Source organism: Stegostoma tigrinum, chromosome 28 (genome assembly GCF_030684315.1).
Source record: "Stegostoma tigrinum isolate sSteTig4 chromosome 28, sSteTig4.hap1, whole genome shotgun sequence".
Lineage (NCBI taxonomy): Eukaryota > Metazoa > Chordata > Chondrichthyes > Orectolobiformes > Stegostomatidae > Stegostoma > Stegostoma tigrinum.
The window spans coordinates 17333059-17351514 of NC_081381.1; the positions used below are offsets into that span (position 1 = coordinate 17333059).

General features: G+C 49.0%; 1 protein-coding gene across 1 annotated transcript in view; it reads right to left on the reverse strand.

Annotated features, from left to right (window-relative positions):
• Window positions 1-18456, reverse strand: part of noc2l (NOC2-like nucleolar associated transcriptional repressor) — a 220264-nt gene that overhangs the window by 150147 nt on the left and 51661 nt on the right. The window contains exons 10-11 of the mRNA XM_048561296.2: window positions 17943-18131; window positions 16320-16459 (exon numbers count right to left, since the gene is read on the reverse strand). Of these exons, the coding sequence (XP_048417253.1) occupies window positions 16320-16459; window positions 17943-18131 (329 nt within the window). The remainder of the gene's footprint in view (window positions 1-16319; window positions 16460-17942; window positions 18132-18456) is intronic.

The window sequence follows — 18456 nt, forward strand, 5'->3', positions numbered from 1 at the left end:
ATTACCACTATGCTGCCACTTTCCCTTTATAATCACATACTGTGGTCATTCACTCCACAGCTGAAGGTGGGGTTTGCCCAGCAATGAATGCAACTTAATCGGTCAACATCAAACAGGTCATCAAATACCACAGAACAGTGGGATAGGCTGGGACTTGTCACTGGAACGTAGGAGATTGAGAGGCGACCTGATAGAAGTTTACATTAAAAAATGAGAGATATAAAAAGAGTTGATGCTTTTTCCCCCGCAATGGGGGATTTCAAGACGGCGGGGGTGGGGAGCACATATTTAAAGGTGAGATGAGAGAAATTTTAAAAACAAAATGAGGTGCAATTTTTTTTAAAAACAGAGGGTGGTTCGTGTCTGGAATGAGCTTCTGGAGGAAGTGGTGGATGGCGTACAGTTACAATGTTTAAAAGACATTTGGATAACTACATGAATAGGAACGGTTTGGAGGGATATGGGCCAGGAGCAGGCAGGTGGGACAAGTTTAGTTTGGGATTATCAGATTCAGTAAGAACTGCCGATGCTGGAGTCAGAGATAACACAGTGTGGAGCTGGAGGAACACCGCAGGCCCGGCAGCATCTGAGGAACAGGAATGTTGATGTTTGGGGTTGGGATCCTTCTTCAGGGTCTTCAGACCCTTCTGAAGAAGGGTTCCAACGCAAAACGTCAGCTTTCCTGCTCCGCTGATGCTGCCTGGCCTGCGGTGCTCCTCCAGCTCTATGCCTTGTTATCTAGTTTGAGGTTATGTTTGACATGGACTGGTTGGATCAAAGGGTCTGTTTCTGTGCTGTATGATTGTGGATATGAGTATGACACAACATCAATGACGTATCTAGCCAGGCGGATACACATATATTGGACACATCCATGGGGTCATGTAGATGACATCTGTGAGCATCAAACAAAGGATTGGAAAATGAAAAGTAGCGCGTCAAATCAAAATTTAGCATTTTTCTCTGAATGTTACCACAGAAACATTAAAAAAAGGAGCAAACACAGGCCATTCAGCCCTTCAAATTTGTTCCATGATTCAAGATGATCATCTAACTCAATAAGCTGATCTTCCTGGTTTTCCCCATAGCCTCATGATCTCTTTAGCCCAAAGTCCTTGAAATTGTGAAATGTTTTGGCCTTGACTGCACTCTGTGGTTGCTTGATAACGGTTCATTTGGTCCTGTGGATATAATGGTTTGAGTATTCTCAATTCTGTGCTCAGCAGCTATGCTTTCCCTCAGTTTTCCTGCAGCTGTCTGAGCTCCAGGCATAGCTACAGCTCCCGGAACTGGGTGTCAAGGAGATGATACAATGGCACGTGCATGGACTCAAGTGGCTCAGGCATATTGCAGACCTTCTCTCTCTCACACACAGACACACACACACACACACACACACACACACACACACAGAGACAGACAGACGCACACACCAATAACAAACAGGGCCAGAAGCTTTATTGCATTCCAAATCAGCTGGGAACTTCAGAGAAAGGAAGGCTGACTTGTTAATGTAAACAAACAGAATGGACAGATAGAAGGTGAGGAAAATTCCTCTCTGACTGTCCAAGGGAAAACCAGGAAGCCCCGGGGAATCACACAGCAGTAGCACAGGTATGGGGGTTGGGGGGTGTCAAACAGACGGTCAGGTCACCATGGGGGGTTGGGGGGGGAGAGGAGAGACAGAGAGACAGAGAGACAGAGAGGCAGAGAGGCAGAGAGGCAGAGAGGCAGAGAGGCAGAGAGGCAGAGAGGCAGAGAGGCAGAGAGGCAGAGAGACAGAGAGACAGAGAGACAGAGAGACAGAGAGACAGAGAGACAGAGAGACAGAGAGACAGAGAGACAGACAGAGAGACAGAGAGACAGAGAGACAGAGAGACAGAGAGACAGAGAGACAGAGAGACAGAGAGACAGAGAGACAGAGAGACAGAGAGAGAGAGAGAGAGAGACAGAGAGAGAGAGACAGCCATACAGAGAGAAGGTGACGGTGATGCGTTTGGCGGGAAGGGGCGAGGGGTAGGTGGGATGGTGACAACGACGGAGAAACAGAGACAAACGGTGATGGTTTAACCGGAGGGTCACCATTCCTCAGGTGAGGGGAGAGGTTGGAGAAAGAGTCACCCATAGTACTCTCAGCCAGTGCAGGAACTGAACCCACATTGCTGGCATCACTCTGCATCGCAAACCAGCCAAATGAGCTCCCCACCAAAAAATGACCAGATACTGGATGAAAGGGCTAATGATGTTGCCTTTACCAATCTCATCGTCACTTGACCACAAACAAACCACGCCTGCCCATCCCATACCACTTCTGCCAGCCCAACAATATCTGGGAATGTTTAAGACTTCAATGTGCTTGCTCTCTGTTTGTTGCGAATTGACCTGTTTTGCAGGCGTGTCTAGGGCAACTCCGTAAACTGCAATTCGATGCAAGGGGTCAGAGGAATTCTGCAGTGAGCTATCCGATGATACCAGGCTGGAGAACTGAGGCAGAAACAAATAAAGAAGTCACACACTGAAGGTATGTTGTGAAACTTCCACTCAGAGATCAGGCCTCACATACCATCACCATTAAACTGAGGAAGGGGGGGGGTTGTGGGGAGATCCCCCACAATTCAAAGCAAACAGATGATTTGAAAAGAGTAGGTGGTTTCACTACGGGAAGCTTCCAGGGTCCTCCCTAAGTAAATGTGGCAAGTGGGTAGAACATCCTGTTTGAAATGCAACCCCAACAGGCCACCATCCTGTTTGAAATCAAAACACCACCCACGCTTTCAAATCACCTCGAGGCCCTTTTCCGAACATCTCCGCAGTCGCTAAATGGTTGCCAGCTCTCACAAGCTCGCTGCTGTTCCAGTGGGCAGCTGCCAAAACCAGGAGAGAACAACCTCAGTGCAGGAATGTGATGTGGTGGCATCGTGGTCTGGCCGGGCACCAATGCAGCTCCGGCCCTTTGCTCAGGTTTCACTATACAGTGGTCACTGATGTGTAGAGTGGCAGCACTCAAGGGGGCTGCCCTGTTTACTCTGGCCACAGCGTGGAAACTGCTTGGATCTCAGGCTGTGCGTTCGGTTCCTGGGAGCTCCACATGCAACACTGCTGACGCTGTCCTCCCATATTTATTTGCCCATCACTCAGAGCACGGGGCTGGCTGACCACGCACCTGCCACTGCGGAGGGGCAGTCATGAGCAATTCTACAAAATACTTTCAGTCAAGTGGGCGTACAAAAGAGGAAGGTCTGTGTCTACCCCCAATAAATACTGGGGAGAAGAGAGGCAGAGCGGGCACAGGGGAGAGCGGGAGCGGGCGCGGGGGAGAGCGGGAGCGGGCGCGGGGGAGAGCGGGAGCGGGCGCGGGGGAGAGCGGGAGCGGGAGCGGGGGAGAGCGGGCGCGGGAGCGGGGGAGAGCGGGCGCGGGAGCGGGGGAGAGCGGGCGCGGGAGCGGGGGAGAGCGGGCGCGGGGGGGAGCGGGCGCGGGGGGGAGCGGGCGCGGGGGGGAGCGGGCGCGGGGGGGAGCGGGCGCGGGGGGGAGCGGGCGCGGGGGGGAGCGGGCGCGGGGGGAGAGCGGGCGCGGGGGAGAGCGGGCGCGGGGGAGAGCGGGCGCGGGGGAGAGCGGGCGCGGGGGAGAGCGGGCGCGGGGGAGAGCGGGCGCGGGGGAGAGCGGGCGCGGGGGAGAGCAGGCGCGGGGGAGAGCAGGCGCGGGGGAGAGCAGGCGCGGGGGAGAGCGGGAGCGGGGGAGAGCGGGAGCGGGCGCGCGCGCGGGGGCGAGCGGGAGTGGGAGGGGGGGCGCACGAGCGCGAGGGGGAGGGGGGGGAGCGAGACTGGAAGCGCGAGAGCGAGACGCTAAAGGGAAACACTGTCAGATGAGTAGCAGAAGTGTTGCAAGTGTGTCGGAGAGACAGCGTAAGACTGAGAAAGGATAGTACAAAGGGAAAGAAAGGAAACAGATAGAGAGAGAGAGCGAGGAAGAAAAGGAAGAGTAGAGATCCAACGTGGTTACGAGACCAAGATAGCAGAGAGAGGTGAGAGACAGGGTGTGTGTGGTGGGCTGAAACAGAGAGAGGAGACAGATAGAGAGAGCAAGAGTGTGATAGTGAGTGAGAGAAAAAGTGGAAAAAAAAGTGTGAAAGAGAGGGGGCGAGTGAGGGCCAAACAGCATTGAAAGAAGGAAGGCATAATATTGTTGATGCCGGAGATCTGAAACAAAAATAAATTGCTGGAAAAACTGCTAGCTCTGGAGGAAGGGTCACCGAATCCGAAATGTTAACTCTGTTTTCTCCTTCACAGATGTTGCCAGACCTGCTGAGCTTTTCCAGCAACTTTGCTTTTGTTGCTGGAAAAACTCAGGAGGTCTGGCAGCATCTACACAGAGAGAAACAAAGTGAATGCTTCGAATCCAGTATGACCGCTCACCAGAACGATTCTGAAGAATCACGTCAGACTCAAAAAGCATTAATTCTGTTCCTCGTTCCACAGAGGGCACCAGACCTGCTGAGCTTCTCCAGCGTTTTCTGTTTTTATTCAGGAAAACAGAAGTGACTAATCTCTTCAGGCACGAATTCACCCAGAAATGAAAGTGAAGGACTGTAAGTCAAAGCACCACTGTTCCTCTGGATGCTAAAGGTTCAAGCCAAAGATTATTTCTCTGCAATATTCAGCACGTCTTTTGCCATGGGCAGAAGCTCATGCTCGGTCAGAAATGAAAACAGCCTCCTGAATATGTTCGCTGCTCCCTTTCTTAGAACAACAGGTAATGCAACGTGCGGTGTTAGATCCTGTTATGACGAATACCCAGATCCACAAGAGTTGCTGGAAAAAACACATTTGACAACACTCTTGTCAACTTGCCGACCTTGGATGCCATTTTCAAAGACTGAACAGCTAAGCAAAAACAAGGGCAAACCTGATGGTTAATAGTCCCTAATAGCCTAGATTAAGGGGCGGCTTTGTCTGATCGTCAATCAGATAGCGTCACGGTTTTAATCGAATGTGCAAAATGCAAGGAACAAAAACAAAACAGCTTGCATTTACATAGCACCTTTGACAACTATCTCAAAGCACTTTACAGTCAAGGCAGCAGTCTCAAAGTGTAGGCACTTGTGCAACACAGGCACAATTATTTTTTTTCTGCGTAGCAAGCTCCCACTAACAGCAAAAGCTGTTTTTCTTTCGTGACGCTGTTCAAGGATAAAGTATTAGTCAGGTCACAGAGGATATCTTCCCAGAATAAAGTACTATGGGACCTTTAACTTCCATGTGGCAGCCTATATGTTTGTGGCCAAACTCTGAATTGTGACTTGACCCCCATGCAGCCAGAACTGGTGTACACACTACAGAAGAGAAAATATACTAGTCATTAAGTTGTTCACGTCTGGTATATACTGGAGCTCTGTCAAATGGTCTTCAATACACCGAAGCTTCATGTTTGTTACAGACAGAAAACTCATCACCAAGTCAAATTTACAAAAAAGATTACATTTCAGAATTTGTAAAAGAAAGAAAAAGTGTGTATCAAAATGCTGATTTTACAGCTGAAACAGACATTTGCAGTAAATAGCTGTGACATCTGAATGATACAAAATAGGATCTAAGCTCTTGTTAGCGCTAACTGATTTTATTGCTCTCTAATGGGATACGAGTTCCAGGCACAGGATTATGCTGTAACAAGAACTTCTGCCATGTATCTTTGGGACTTTCTGATGGCCACTAATTGGCTTTTGAAAGGATGATACCAGCACTGAGAGCTGCAACTTTTAGGGAAGACTGAACAGTTTGGGGCTTTTTTTGTCTAGAAACGAGAAAGCTGAAGGTTTATCTATTAATCACGGAATCATAACGGTGTGGAAGCAAGCCATTCGGCCCATTGAATCCACAGCAACCCTCCAAAGAGCAGCTCACCCAGACCCGCAACTTCCCTCCCACCCCCATTCCCATAACCCTGTATTTCCCATGGCTAATCACCAAGCCTGCATTTGTTTGGACACTAGGGGCAATTCAGATGACCAATCCACCCTAACGTGCACATCTTTGGACTGAGAGAGGAAACCCATGCAGACACAGGGAGAACATGCAAACTCACACAGACAGACAGTCGCCGGAGGGTGGAATTGAACCCCGGGGCCCCAGCGTTGTAAGGTAGCAGTGCTAACCACTGTGCCAGCCCCCATTACCGGTATTTCAAAATTACAGAAGACTCAGCGCAGAGGAGGCCATTCAGCCCATCGTGCCTGCAGCACCTCAAATGAACAAAGTCACCCACGGCCAACTTGCTGTTCCTCCCTGTAAACCTCGGTAATTGTTTTCGCCAAATAATCAATGTTCTCTTCGCGTGGAATCTTACAGGGGAAATAAAGCCGACATTTCCCTTCGGGAATGGTTCCAAAACCATGGACACAAATCACAAACAAAAAAATACCACTGAAGAGTTCAACAGGAAGTTCTTTCCTCAGGGCAATGAGAAAATGGCACTTCCCACTAAATGTGGGTGAAGGGCCGCGATTTTGTTGGTGATAAGCCCACAAGTTTGATGGAAAAAGAAATGGGAGACAATATTGAAAGAGTTTGCTGATGCAGAGTGAGGACAGCCGGTCAGTATAAATACAGACAGAAACCAGATGGGCTGAATGGACATCTTGTCTCCTGTAAGGCCTATGCAATTTGTGTAGCACATCTGTAACTTCCATCTTGCGATCGAGGATGGGTTTCTTCCATTTGGGACATGTAGGTTCTGAGCGGAGTCAGGAGTCTGATGGTAGATCTGTCGCAGGATGGGCAGGTGGCATTTGACGGGGGTGGGGATCAGACTGGGATCCTCAGACAGCAGCACCCCCCCCACCCCCAACCCCCTCACTTAGCCTCCATCTGGTGGAGACCCTCAGAATAATCAGCCCCTTCCCAGATGGGTCTTCTCCACGTCCCGCAGGCTGGGGCTGGAGACACCCAAGTGTCGCTCGAGATGGTGCATTTTTCCAGGAGGGATCATTGAAGATGACCGGGAAGACATTGCTCTGACCACCACTCACGCCCCCACCCAGCACCATAATCAAAAAGGGTGGACAGCTTGCCACACAGAAGATGTAGCCCCCACCAAGAGACTGACTGATCCCCTGAGGCTGGGGGGAAAGCAGGCCTGAGAGAGGGCACCGAAAATGGGGCAGATGGCCAGGCAGCGGATTTGCAAGATTTTGCAGAGGTCTCTGCGGTGAATCGTTGAGATGTCGCAAAGGCTGTGCTGACGCACGGCTGAATTTGATCATTTATATCTTGCCCTTGGCAAGGAGTCTCCTAAGATCTGGGAAGCAATTCCCACTGTCCAAAGGCACGCTGTGAACCTTGATCATGAGGGAGCAGCGTCGGTGGAGGACCTCTCCCTCCTGATGGTCCATTCTTTTGTGTGATTGTGACAGACTGCTACCTGTAGTTACTCCGAACATACTCAGTTTGTGGAACGAACCACTGAAACCAGCTCATGACCTAGTCAGGAGGAGGACTGAATTTGGAGGAAATCACTGTTGACTATTTAATCATTCTGTGGGAGGGGGTGCTATTTTTATTAAAATGGTAGGTGTGCAGCTTCATGGAGGAAGCAGAAAAGCAACCCCCATACTTTTACAACAAGGCACCTACATTACAACAGCAACTGCACTGCATGGACCGTCAAGTGGTGTGCCGTGCCATGAATGGTGCTACATCAATGCAGCCTGCTTCTGTGCACAGCGACCGTACCAGCTGATTTTAACAGCAGCGTTTGAGGCGTGTTGACATAGTTGGAGCCCAGGCATGCAAAAAGCGAGGAATAAGCTGACAACCACACCGTTCCCCCACCCCACCCCCAAGCGATGGCCCCTTTGAAGATGTTTCGTTTGACAGCTTTTGATGCGGAAGGCAGAACTCCGTTAGACACAGTGACCCACACAGCTCCTCCCAGTTCATTCGCTATTGCAGCTGCATGCACAATTCCTTCTCACAATACACGGCATGATAGAATATGATTCTACACACACACACACACACAGAGGCTTTCATAAAATACATTACAACCCCAAACAATTACTTTTCTGATTGAGGGGGGCTTAGGGACGCTCTGATGGCCAGAGAGATGCTGGAAAATGAGAGTTCTCTCTTTCCCCATTTCTTTCTCATTCCTTTCAAGCTTCAATTGGACTTAGAGAACCTTGTGCACAGGCCAAGATGATTCATCTGTGCTCTCCCCAGTGTGTCTCCAACAGCTCAGGAGGATTTACTAGGTCAGCTCCACCAGGCCCACCATATCACCCTGACCTGGTTCACTTCAGGTTTGGATCCCCTGGTAAGACAACAACACAATGAAGGTGGAGGGTGATGTAGTGAATGATGAGGGGAAAAAGCCCACCAAGCGAGCACAGGACTCTGCAGAAGATGCTAGCATTTATAAACACAAGCTCACTTCATGAAATTTGTCAGGGTCAAATCCTCAGTCTGCTCTGTTTACATTATGCTCATCGCTCACACAACCGCTGATGGCAAACAGCACATCAGTACAATCCCTTATGGTTTTCCCGTTGCAGCGTGCTAAAAGCCCCAGGGGACCGCTGCATCTCCAAAGCAGCAAGCCACCTCACACTGTCCCACTGTCAAATAAAATCTGATGTCCGAGCCACCGGAGGCGTTATGAGGACAAATGACTGGGTGACAGAGTCTTGGAAAAGGAAAGAGGGAACTGAGGCAGCATGCTGTGAATTGTGTAAATAAAACCAGTGAGAGTCACATAGTGCATAAACAGACCCTTCGTCAGCACAGACGAGATGGGCTGAAGTTTTCCGAACTAAACTCGTCCCACTGATTTGAAACTAGGGGCATGGAAACCATTTAGTCCACTGAGCCTGCTCCACCATTCAATACAAGCATGGCTGATCATCCAACTCGGGCCCTCCCTGTCCCTGCTCTCTCCCAATGCCCTTTGATTCCTTAAGCCCGAAGAATCGTATCTGACTCCCTGTTGAGATTGTGGCAGAGATCTTCACAGGTTTACCACTGTCTGAGTGAAGACATTTCTCCATCATCTCAATCCTCCTCCCGCACACTGATGTGTCTGTGAGGCTGAACTAAACGACCGTCTTCGAAATGGAGTTGAGGATAATTGGATCAGCTAGAGTCTCACTGACTGGGAATGCAGCCACGATGGGTTGAATGGCCTACTCCTGGCCTATCAGTCTTTAGGCATCAATTCTCATGTTGCTGCAGCTATCCAGGCAAGTTCTTATTCACAATCCCAGTGGGAGGGTTTGTCAGTGGGGGAGGAGAAGCTGATACAGATTCGGAAGAGGAGCTCCCAGTGTCCCTGAACAGAAACAGGAGTTGCTGGAAAAGCTCAGCAGGTCTGGCAGCATCTCTGAAGAAAAGCAAATATCAAGAGTTGACGTTTCGGGTCCGGTGGCCCTTCCTCAGAACAGTGTCCCTGACCTGCCTCACGGTCAATCAGCCTGGATTCAGTTCGGATTCTGGCCACACTGGATTCCAACCGTGGGAATGCCGAGGGTGTCAGGGTCACTGGCAGGGTTGATGGTGACGGAGAAAGACCACAGCCTTGTCCTGTTGGCGATAGCTCATGCCAGTCCGACCTGGGTATTATACAGGTTCTGCTGCAATGTCAACCTTTTCACTCACGCAGAATCTCAAACGAACACATGGAAGTCTAACCTGCCATCGGTCACAGCTGGGGATCAAGCTAAGGAGCTCCTGCTACCATCTAGGGCACACACAGACAGACAGACACACACACAGACAGTCACAAACAGAACACAGACACACACACACACACACACACACACACACACAGACAGTCACAAACAGAACACACACACACAGACAGTCACAAACAGAACACACACAGACAGACACACACAGACACACACACACAGACACACACACACAGACACACACACACAGACAGACACACACAGACAGACACACACAGACAGACACACACAAACAGAACACAGACACACAGACACACACACAGACACACACACACAGACACACACACACAGACACACACACACACAGACACACACACACACAGACACACACACACACAGACACACACACACACACACAGACACACACACACAGACACACACACACAGACACACACACACAGACACACACACACAGACACACACACACACACACAGACACACACAGACACACACAGACACACACACACACACACACACACAGACACACACACACACAGAATTAGACACAAAAGGAACAAAATCAAAGACTATGATCTGCAGCTGGCTGTACAGAAATCTCTAGGTCCCTCCGTTCGACCAGAAGATTTCTTCAACATGTTTCTCTGACAGAATCTCACTTTTCACAAAGATACCATTTCAATGGCAAAGCTGAAGTCTGGTTTTTAATACAGCCCTAAAGCAACTTCACCTGAAAGACGCCAATAAGGATGTAATCAATTACCCTGATCAGGAGTGTATATTGGGATGATGGGGGGAAAGAAAGCAAATGGACTAGAAACCATAACTTGGAGGTGCTCAACAGCATGCAACATCTCATTCACTTGGAGAAAGATACATTTTGGTTTCAAAGCACACCCCATGTTGATGTTTTCTATTCTTTAGGCTCAGCTCCTTGTGCCTGGTTCAGAGCTTGTGTGTCATAAATCTCAATTCCCACAGCTCCTGAAATGCTGACAGCTCATACTCTGCTAATCTCACTACGTCACCAACCAAAAGCAGCCACTGCCCCCTGGTGGCACCGCTCAGCATTAACAGAGCTTCAACTTGTCCCAAAACTGATACGGGCTTCAAAAAGTAACCCACTCCATCAGACAAATGATGACCCTCCACCCCCACTGTGTGCTCAGCAAAACCCGCCCCCCCCCCCCCCCCCCCCCCGCCCAAACCCAGGCTTCTCCCGTAACTGAGCAGAGGAGACGCCGCAGCTAGGCCAATGTCACCTCACTGTTTATAAACACCGAGTTGAGGGGGGAAAAAAGGGAGAGATGGGACGGAGGGAGCTTGGGGAAGCAGATTGAGGCAACGTGGAGCTTAGGCGAGGGGTCGGAGAAGGGAAACTGAGCGATGAGAGCGGGGTAAGGCCGTGGAGGGGGGCAGCAAGAGGGGGAGGGTCAAAATCAAGTGGGACATGTGGCGCAGGTCAGAGGGCACGGGACAGAGGGGCAGAGATGTAAGCGGGGGATAGGGCACTGGGAGCAGGACGAGGATTGAGGAAACTGGGGAAGGTGGGGAGAAGGGGGACAGTGCGAGATGCAGCCAGCTTCTAGGACGTGTGATCTGTGAGACATTATTACTTCACATAAGAGATAATGGGAACTGCAGATGCTGGAGAATGCCCGAAGCGTCAGCTTTTGTGCTCCTGAGATGCTGCTTGGCCTGCTGTGTTCATCCAGCCTCACATTTTATTACTTCACATAACATCTGCTGAAACCATCACTCCAATTTTAAAAGCTTTTACAGCTCAGTTTAACCTTACTGTCCATCTCTACGAGGCTTCCTTTTTAACGAATGTTGGGTCAGCAGCAGCAACGTCCCAGTATTTGGGGTGGGGGGGGGGGTTCATTTGACAGACTGGCTCCACATGGATCTCCTTCATAGCCCGATTCGCACGCTCTCACTTGCCCGGATCCATTTGTAACACGACCAGCACCAGCAGGAAAAGCAAATCACTGTTCACATTATAACAAACCCCTATAGGCGGGAAGCTGCCTCAAACTGGCAGCACACTGGCAGTGCCCCTGCCTCTGGACCAGGAGACTCAGGTTCAAGTCCCACCTAGTCCAGAGGTGTGCAATGCCATCTCTGAACAGGGTGTTCCAAAAATATCCGAAAGCTCAGAAGGGAGAGAGCAGGAAGGAAGTGAGAGAAGTCAGCGCCAATTCTATATCCCCCTCAATTAGCTCCCGTCTATACATGCAGCATCAAGTGATGTCTCCTTACATTTGTAAATCTGCTGCTCTCGAGGCAATGGGGAGAACGAGACTGATAACCCCAGAGCCACCATTATTGGGCGAAACTTTCACTTTTATTCCCTTGCCATTTCTCTCTTACTTTATTGTGCAGAAGCTGTGAAAACGAGCAGGAAATGCAGTCACTGAGGGAGACAAACCCGAAGCACAGATGATGCAGAGAAGCCAGTGCGGGAACGCACCTGTGCTATCTGCCTTGCACTGGAGTGATGTGGCTGATTTGCTGTAAACCTGGCATCAGAGTCCACTCCAGGTGCCTCTCGCTGCATTCCTGTAGCATCTCGGGCCACAGTACAAGGCACAACCCTCCCCACAACACAGGCACCCAGCTCTTAACGATATTCCCATTAGTCATTAAGCCAGGAACTTCCTTGCTCCTGACGTCAGTCACATTAAGATGCGCAGCCAAAGCGTGTTGTTTGAGTGAGTATTTGGGACACTTGTAAAGATAGACGGGCAGGGAGCGTGTGCATGTGTGCGCAGTCGGAGACGTGATATGCTTCTTGCTGCAAATAAAACCACCACCAAGGTATGATGGGCATCAAGTTCCATACACAGAGACTGGTGAGCCTGTGGAATTCTCTGCCTCAAAGTGGAACAGTCCAAAACATTGAATGTTTTCAAGGCGTCATTCTTAGAGCTGAAGTGATCAAAGAGGCGGGGGTGAAAGCAGGAAGAGGCTGGATGACCAGCCATGATGATAATGAGTGGCAGGGCAGACTTAATGGCCTAGTCCAGCTGCTAACTTCAATGTTTCTCTCCCTTTATCAGCGCCTGGTTTGTGATCCATTTCACAGTCTTCTTCGGAAAAGCTTCATTTTCTGAAGAAGGGTCCAGGCCCGAAACCTCAAGCTTTCCTGCTCCTAAGATGCTGCTTGGCCTGTTGTATTCATCCAGCTCCACACCTTGTTATCACTGAACTGCATGAAGGGATTTCAAACAGAACCACGTAAAAGTCCATATTCAAATCAACAGGAAACCAGAGGCCATTAGCTGACCAGCAGTGGACGTGTTCACGTACTCTGATAAATACATTGCACAAATGGTTTGATTTATGTGCTAACATTCCACAAAGTCTAATCCGACAGGATGTTATTGGAGCCACACGGAGGGTGTGCCATCCTTGTTTCAATGTCCCTCCCGAATTTCCGAATCTTCAATTTTGATTTGTGAAAGCAGAACGAAAGCCTAGGCCATCCCGAGGAACAATGCCAACCTCAGTAACGTGACACAAACCGCCCGAGCTATCGTCTCCTTTAGATCCCGTCGATATTTGATCCTTGACATTTCAGGAAGGATGTCCGCGCCTTGGGTTGGGAGGTGGCAGTGGACGAGACTCTGGTCTGGGATGGTTCCAGGAATGCAGGACTTCTGTGAAGGTTGACAGACTTGGCGGGCTCGTGATTTTTCTCCCGAGGGCAGGCAGGATTAAGAGGCTCGATGAAATTGTGAAAAGGTTTAAAGAAAGAGAAGCGGTTTTTTATTTACGTGTGGGACCTGGGCATCGCCGGCACGGTCAGCATTGATTGCCCCTGCCCCTCGGTGGTGGTGTGCTGCTTCTCAAACCGTGTTCCACTTTTTGAATGGCTAAAGAACCACTGGACCCCAATCGAGAGTCACTGGCGGTCTGACCAGAGGGGGCACATGCAAAACTATTTTACACACAATTACTTGCTGTGATCAGGAAAGCGATGACAAATGGGGAAACGGACGCAGACTCAACAGTTACTTTCAAACGCGAACTGGATAAATTCTTGAAGGACAAATAAAAAAGTACATTTGGATCAGCCATCATCCTATTGAATAGTGGAACAAGCTCGAAGAGACACACAGCCTCGTTCCTATTCTGCATGGTCGTGCACAGCTACCAGGGTGAGCAAGGTGCGGTGGACCATATTGGTAGCTCAATGAAAGACCTACCATAAGACGATGGGCTGAATAGCCACCCTCTACATCCCTGTTTCTAAAGGCACTTTAATGTTCAACTTCACTGTCTCAACTGGGGCAGTTGGGGTGGGGAGCGGGGACAGGGGACTTGGGAGATTTATGGAGCAGGCACAGAGATCCGGGATGGTCTCCTCTCACTGACCCTCCCACCCTCGAACCATACACCAGGCGACAGGATTAGGCCCGGTCGGCTCTCTCCGACTGAGCTGGCAGGTCCTGGTGATGGGGAAGTGAAGAAACTAAAAGCAGCCTTTTTCCCCAAGAAAGAGCCGCCCTTGACATTCAAAAACATTGGAGCGGCAGGAAGCGCGGAAAGCAAAGTGATTCATGGGGTCTCCTGGAGTTCCCACAGGGGTCACTTCCCTGACCCGAAAGCCTTGTGCATTCCCGGTGAGGGACACAGTCTACAACAACAACTTTCATTTACATCACGCCTTTCCAAAATGTATCAAAGGTGCTCACAGGAACGCCAAGTGAGAGACATTAAGTAGAGGCGACCAGCAGCTTAGTGAGGGGGGTTTGGTAAGACAGGTGGCAAGGTGGGGGTTTACAGCTTGTTAATATTGTGACAAACTCTTCCTTGAGAAGTACAATGCTGCTGAGAATCAGAATTCAACTTTCACATTTCTGCAACACAGCAAGAGGTGTTGATTCCCGGCAGACCCCGAACTGGCTCACCAAACTGGAGGCTGCATTCTCTTAGCTGCTCATCCTTCTAAACTCCACAAAGTATAGACACAGAGTTCTGAACTGCTCCTGGCATGACAAGGTCTTCATCCCCAGGGACATTCTTGCAAACCTCGTCTGGACCCCCTCCAATACCAACACATCCTTCCTTAGATACAGGACCAAAACTCCTCACAAAATTCCAAATGCAGTCTGACCGGAGCCTTGTACAGCCTCAGCAGTATATCCCTGCTCTGTATTCTAGGCCTTGTGAAATGAATGTTAACATAGCATTTGCCTTCCTTCCTGCCAACTGAACCTGTATATTTACCTTCAGGGAACCCTGAACTAGGACCCCTAAGTGCTTCGGTTTTCCAAAGCCTTTCCCAATTTAGAACATCGTCTACACCTGTATTTGGTTTCTCTCCTTCTGCAGATGGGAGATACAGCTTTAGCAAAACTGGTAGCTGATCTGAGATATATCAGTAAAGAGGTGACCATAAACTGGGACAGCGTTAGATGGTCTTCTCAATATTGTAAACTCAAATTGCAGTAACATATATAAATCCTAGCCCCGATCCCCAAGCCTGAAATCAATTCTCGCATCTGCACATTTCTGACTTTTAAGTCTTTTGGAGGTAGCGTTGCAAATATGTGTGCCCAAGAAAAATACGCTGCACAAACAACATTGTGGTACTTCATTTCCAGATTCTGGGGTAAACTGGAGAGCGCAGTGCAATTACCAATAGTCAATGAAGATAAAATAAGAATCGAATTGTTCCACCTCAATCAAGGTGCACTGCATCAGGCTAATAAGGAAAAGCACATTGCTAGGACCCTCCTGTGGTGTAGTGGGAGTTTCCCTACCCATGGAACAGGGGACATGAGTTCAATCTCCACCTCCTCTTCCAGAGGTGTGTAATAACATCTCCGAGTGGGCTGATCAGAGAAAAGGGCAAACAAGTTAAAAGCATGTTGCTGATGTGCAGCTGCAGTGTTTTTTGTACTGGCTACGCATATTACTGTATGGTGGGGGGGGAGGGAGAGAGTGGGGGTTGGGGGAAGTGAGGGAGAGGGTGCACATGTGAATGGAGAGAGACAGCACGTGAGTGCAGAGTGTGAATTGAGGGGGATGTAAGCGAGGGAAAGTGTGTGAAAGGGGAAAAAAAGATACAGACAGTGATTAGGATAACTGAACACCAACTCACATAGATAAAGGGGGGGTTATTTGTGTGCTCAGGCTTTTTGTTTATTCATTCTTGGGACGCGGGCTTCGCTGGTGGGCCAGCATTAATTGCCCCCACTGCCCTTAAAAAGGGGCAGGTGGAGGTGACAATGACAGTTCTGAGCTATATTCTTGAACTGCTGCAGTCCCCAGGAGGGGCAGGGACAGGGCAAGTAGGGCAGGAATACCAGGATGCCGGCCCAGCGACGCAGATGGAATGGCGATACAGTTACAAGTCAGGATGGAGGGGGAAAATTACAGATGGTGGTGCCTGCTCTAACACAGCCAATGGCAGGTTAGGGTTATTGGACGAGATAAGACTTCAAACTGACTCAACAACTCTTCTGAACCCATCCCAAGTCTACAAAGCAATGGTACTCAATGCGAAAACAAGCAAGCTTCCAATTCCTAACACTATTATTACAAGACTTTGCACCAACTTTCTCTTGGCTGTTGTCAGCGCGGAGACAACACCATACAACCCCAGGTACTCACTTGATACAGCCAATGGCAACTTGAGTCAGTGGATAAATAAGTGGCTCCAGTACTTCATTGGGATGAATGGTACTCAACATTCGACACCAAATGGATAAGCAATGAATGTACTGCCAGTTGTAAACTGACTGATAGGTCTCCTGAATACAAAGAAAGGACCACGTGAGGGCAAAGAAACAAGCAGACGCTTAAAGATGCAAAACCATCGATTCATTGTTAATCACAATGGTCTATGCTCCTTAAAAAGACAACAGCACTTGTACTAAAATGTGTTTCACATTTCTCCAGCACCTTTCTCAACCCCTGCACCTCCCAAAGTTTCTGGCTTTTTTAAAAAAGTTCATTCATGTGATGAGGGCGTCCCTAATTGCCCAGAGGGCAGTTAAGAGTCAACAACATTGCGGTGGGTCTGGAGTCACATGTGGGCCAGACCAGGTAAGGATGGCAGTTTCCTTCCCTAAAGGACATTAGTGAACCAGATGGGTTTTTCCAAACAATCAACAATGGATTCATGGTCATCATTAGGCTCTTCATTCCAGATATTTATTGGATTCACATTCCACAATCTGCCATGGTGGGATTTGAACCCAGATCCCCAGAACATTATCTGGGTCTCTGGATTAACAGCCCAGCGATAATACTATCGCCTTCCCTTTTTGAAAAGTGGACTGTGAGAAAAACAGCAGCCAACTGGCACACAGTACGCTCCCACAAACATCAATGAATTAACAACCAGATTTGTTTCAATCATCTGGAACGGAGTGCCTGAAAGGTTAATAGAAGTTGGTGAAGGGATTAATATTGCTTAGGTCAGAGGCCAGAACATCCCCGTTCTCCTGTGTGAAACTGCCCCATGCTTAAAATTATTTTAAATGTCCACTTTAATTAGTTTCTAAAAGTTCTGGTTGCCCTGCTATCAGAAAAACGTTGTTACATTTGAAAAGGGTTCAGAAAAGTTTTACCAGGATGTTGCAGGGATCAGAGGGTTTGAGTTATGAGGGGAGGCTGGATAAGCTGGGACTTTTCGCACTGGAGCATGGGACCTTGAAGGTGACCTTATAGAGGTTTATAAAACCATAAACTGAATGGCAACAGGTCTTTTCCCTGGAGTGTGGGAGTCCAACATTAGAGGTGAGAGGAGAAAGATTTGAAAGGGACCCGAGTGGTAACTTTTTCCCCAGAGAGGATGGTTTGTACGTGGAACGAACTGCCAGAGGAAGTGGTAAATGACATTTGGACAGGTACTTGAGCAAGGAAGTTTTACAGAGAGAGAGGCCAAATCCAGGCAAATGATACTAGTATACGTTTGGGATACCTGGTCAGCATGGATGACTGAAGGGTCTGTTTCCATGCTGTACGACTTTACGACATCTCTCAAAAAGTTAATTCCCTTGGGGAATACGGAAGACAGCTAGGCTTCCTGAAACAAGCAAGGTGGTGGGAAATGGGGGTTATATACTGGAAATAAACAGCAAGTGTGCCCATTATCCTGCACTGACTTCTATTTTTATATTCTGCTTCAATGTTCAACTGTGCCACTTGAACCCAATACAACAGGGGACAGCTGAAACGTAAAAAAAGGAAATATTCACAATGTAAAAGCAAAACAAAATAAACTGTTACCTTTTTCTTCATCGTCATTGCGTTCCGGAGATGAATAGCCAGCTGTCGGATGTAAATGAAGGCATGCTGATATGTCACCTGGCTGTCAAATGCGTACATCTCAGTCAAAGTGCGCTGCATGAAGTTAATGAGGGGAAGGACGTTTGGGGATGTGAATTTGCAGTTCTTCACGTAGGCAATGTACATTTGCTGCAGAGAGTAAGAAAGACAGAGCAAGGAAACGGGATAAATAACTGCCCCTGATGTAGCGGTTCACTTTTCCGGTGATCAGGAGTCGGCTCAGATTTTGATCTCCCAGACAACGTGCCCCCTTCCACCTCCAACGGGAGTCAGCTCTGCTGGGACTCATGCGCCAGGTGACCAATCGTCAATGGTTAAAAGGGTCACGCTCGAATGAGGGCAATCGACATTGATGGAGGATCCTTCACCACCAACAGCACTCACTCATTTCGAACACAGAGATGAGGAGGAATGTCTTCTCTCCAAGCGCTGTTAATCTCTGGGAAGCTTCTGC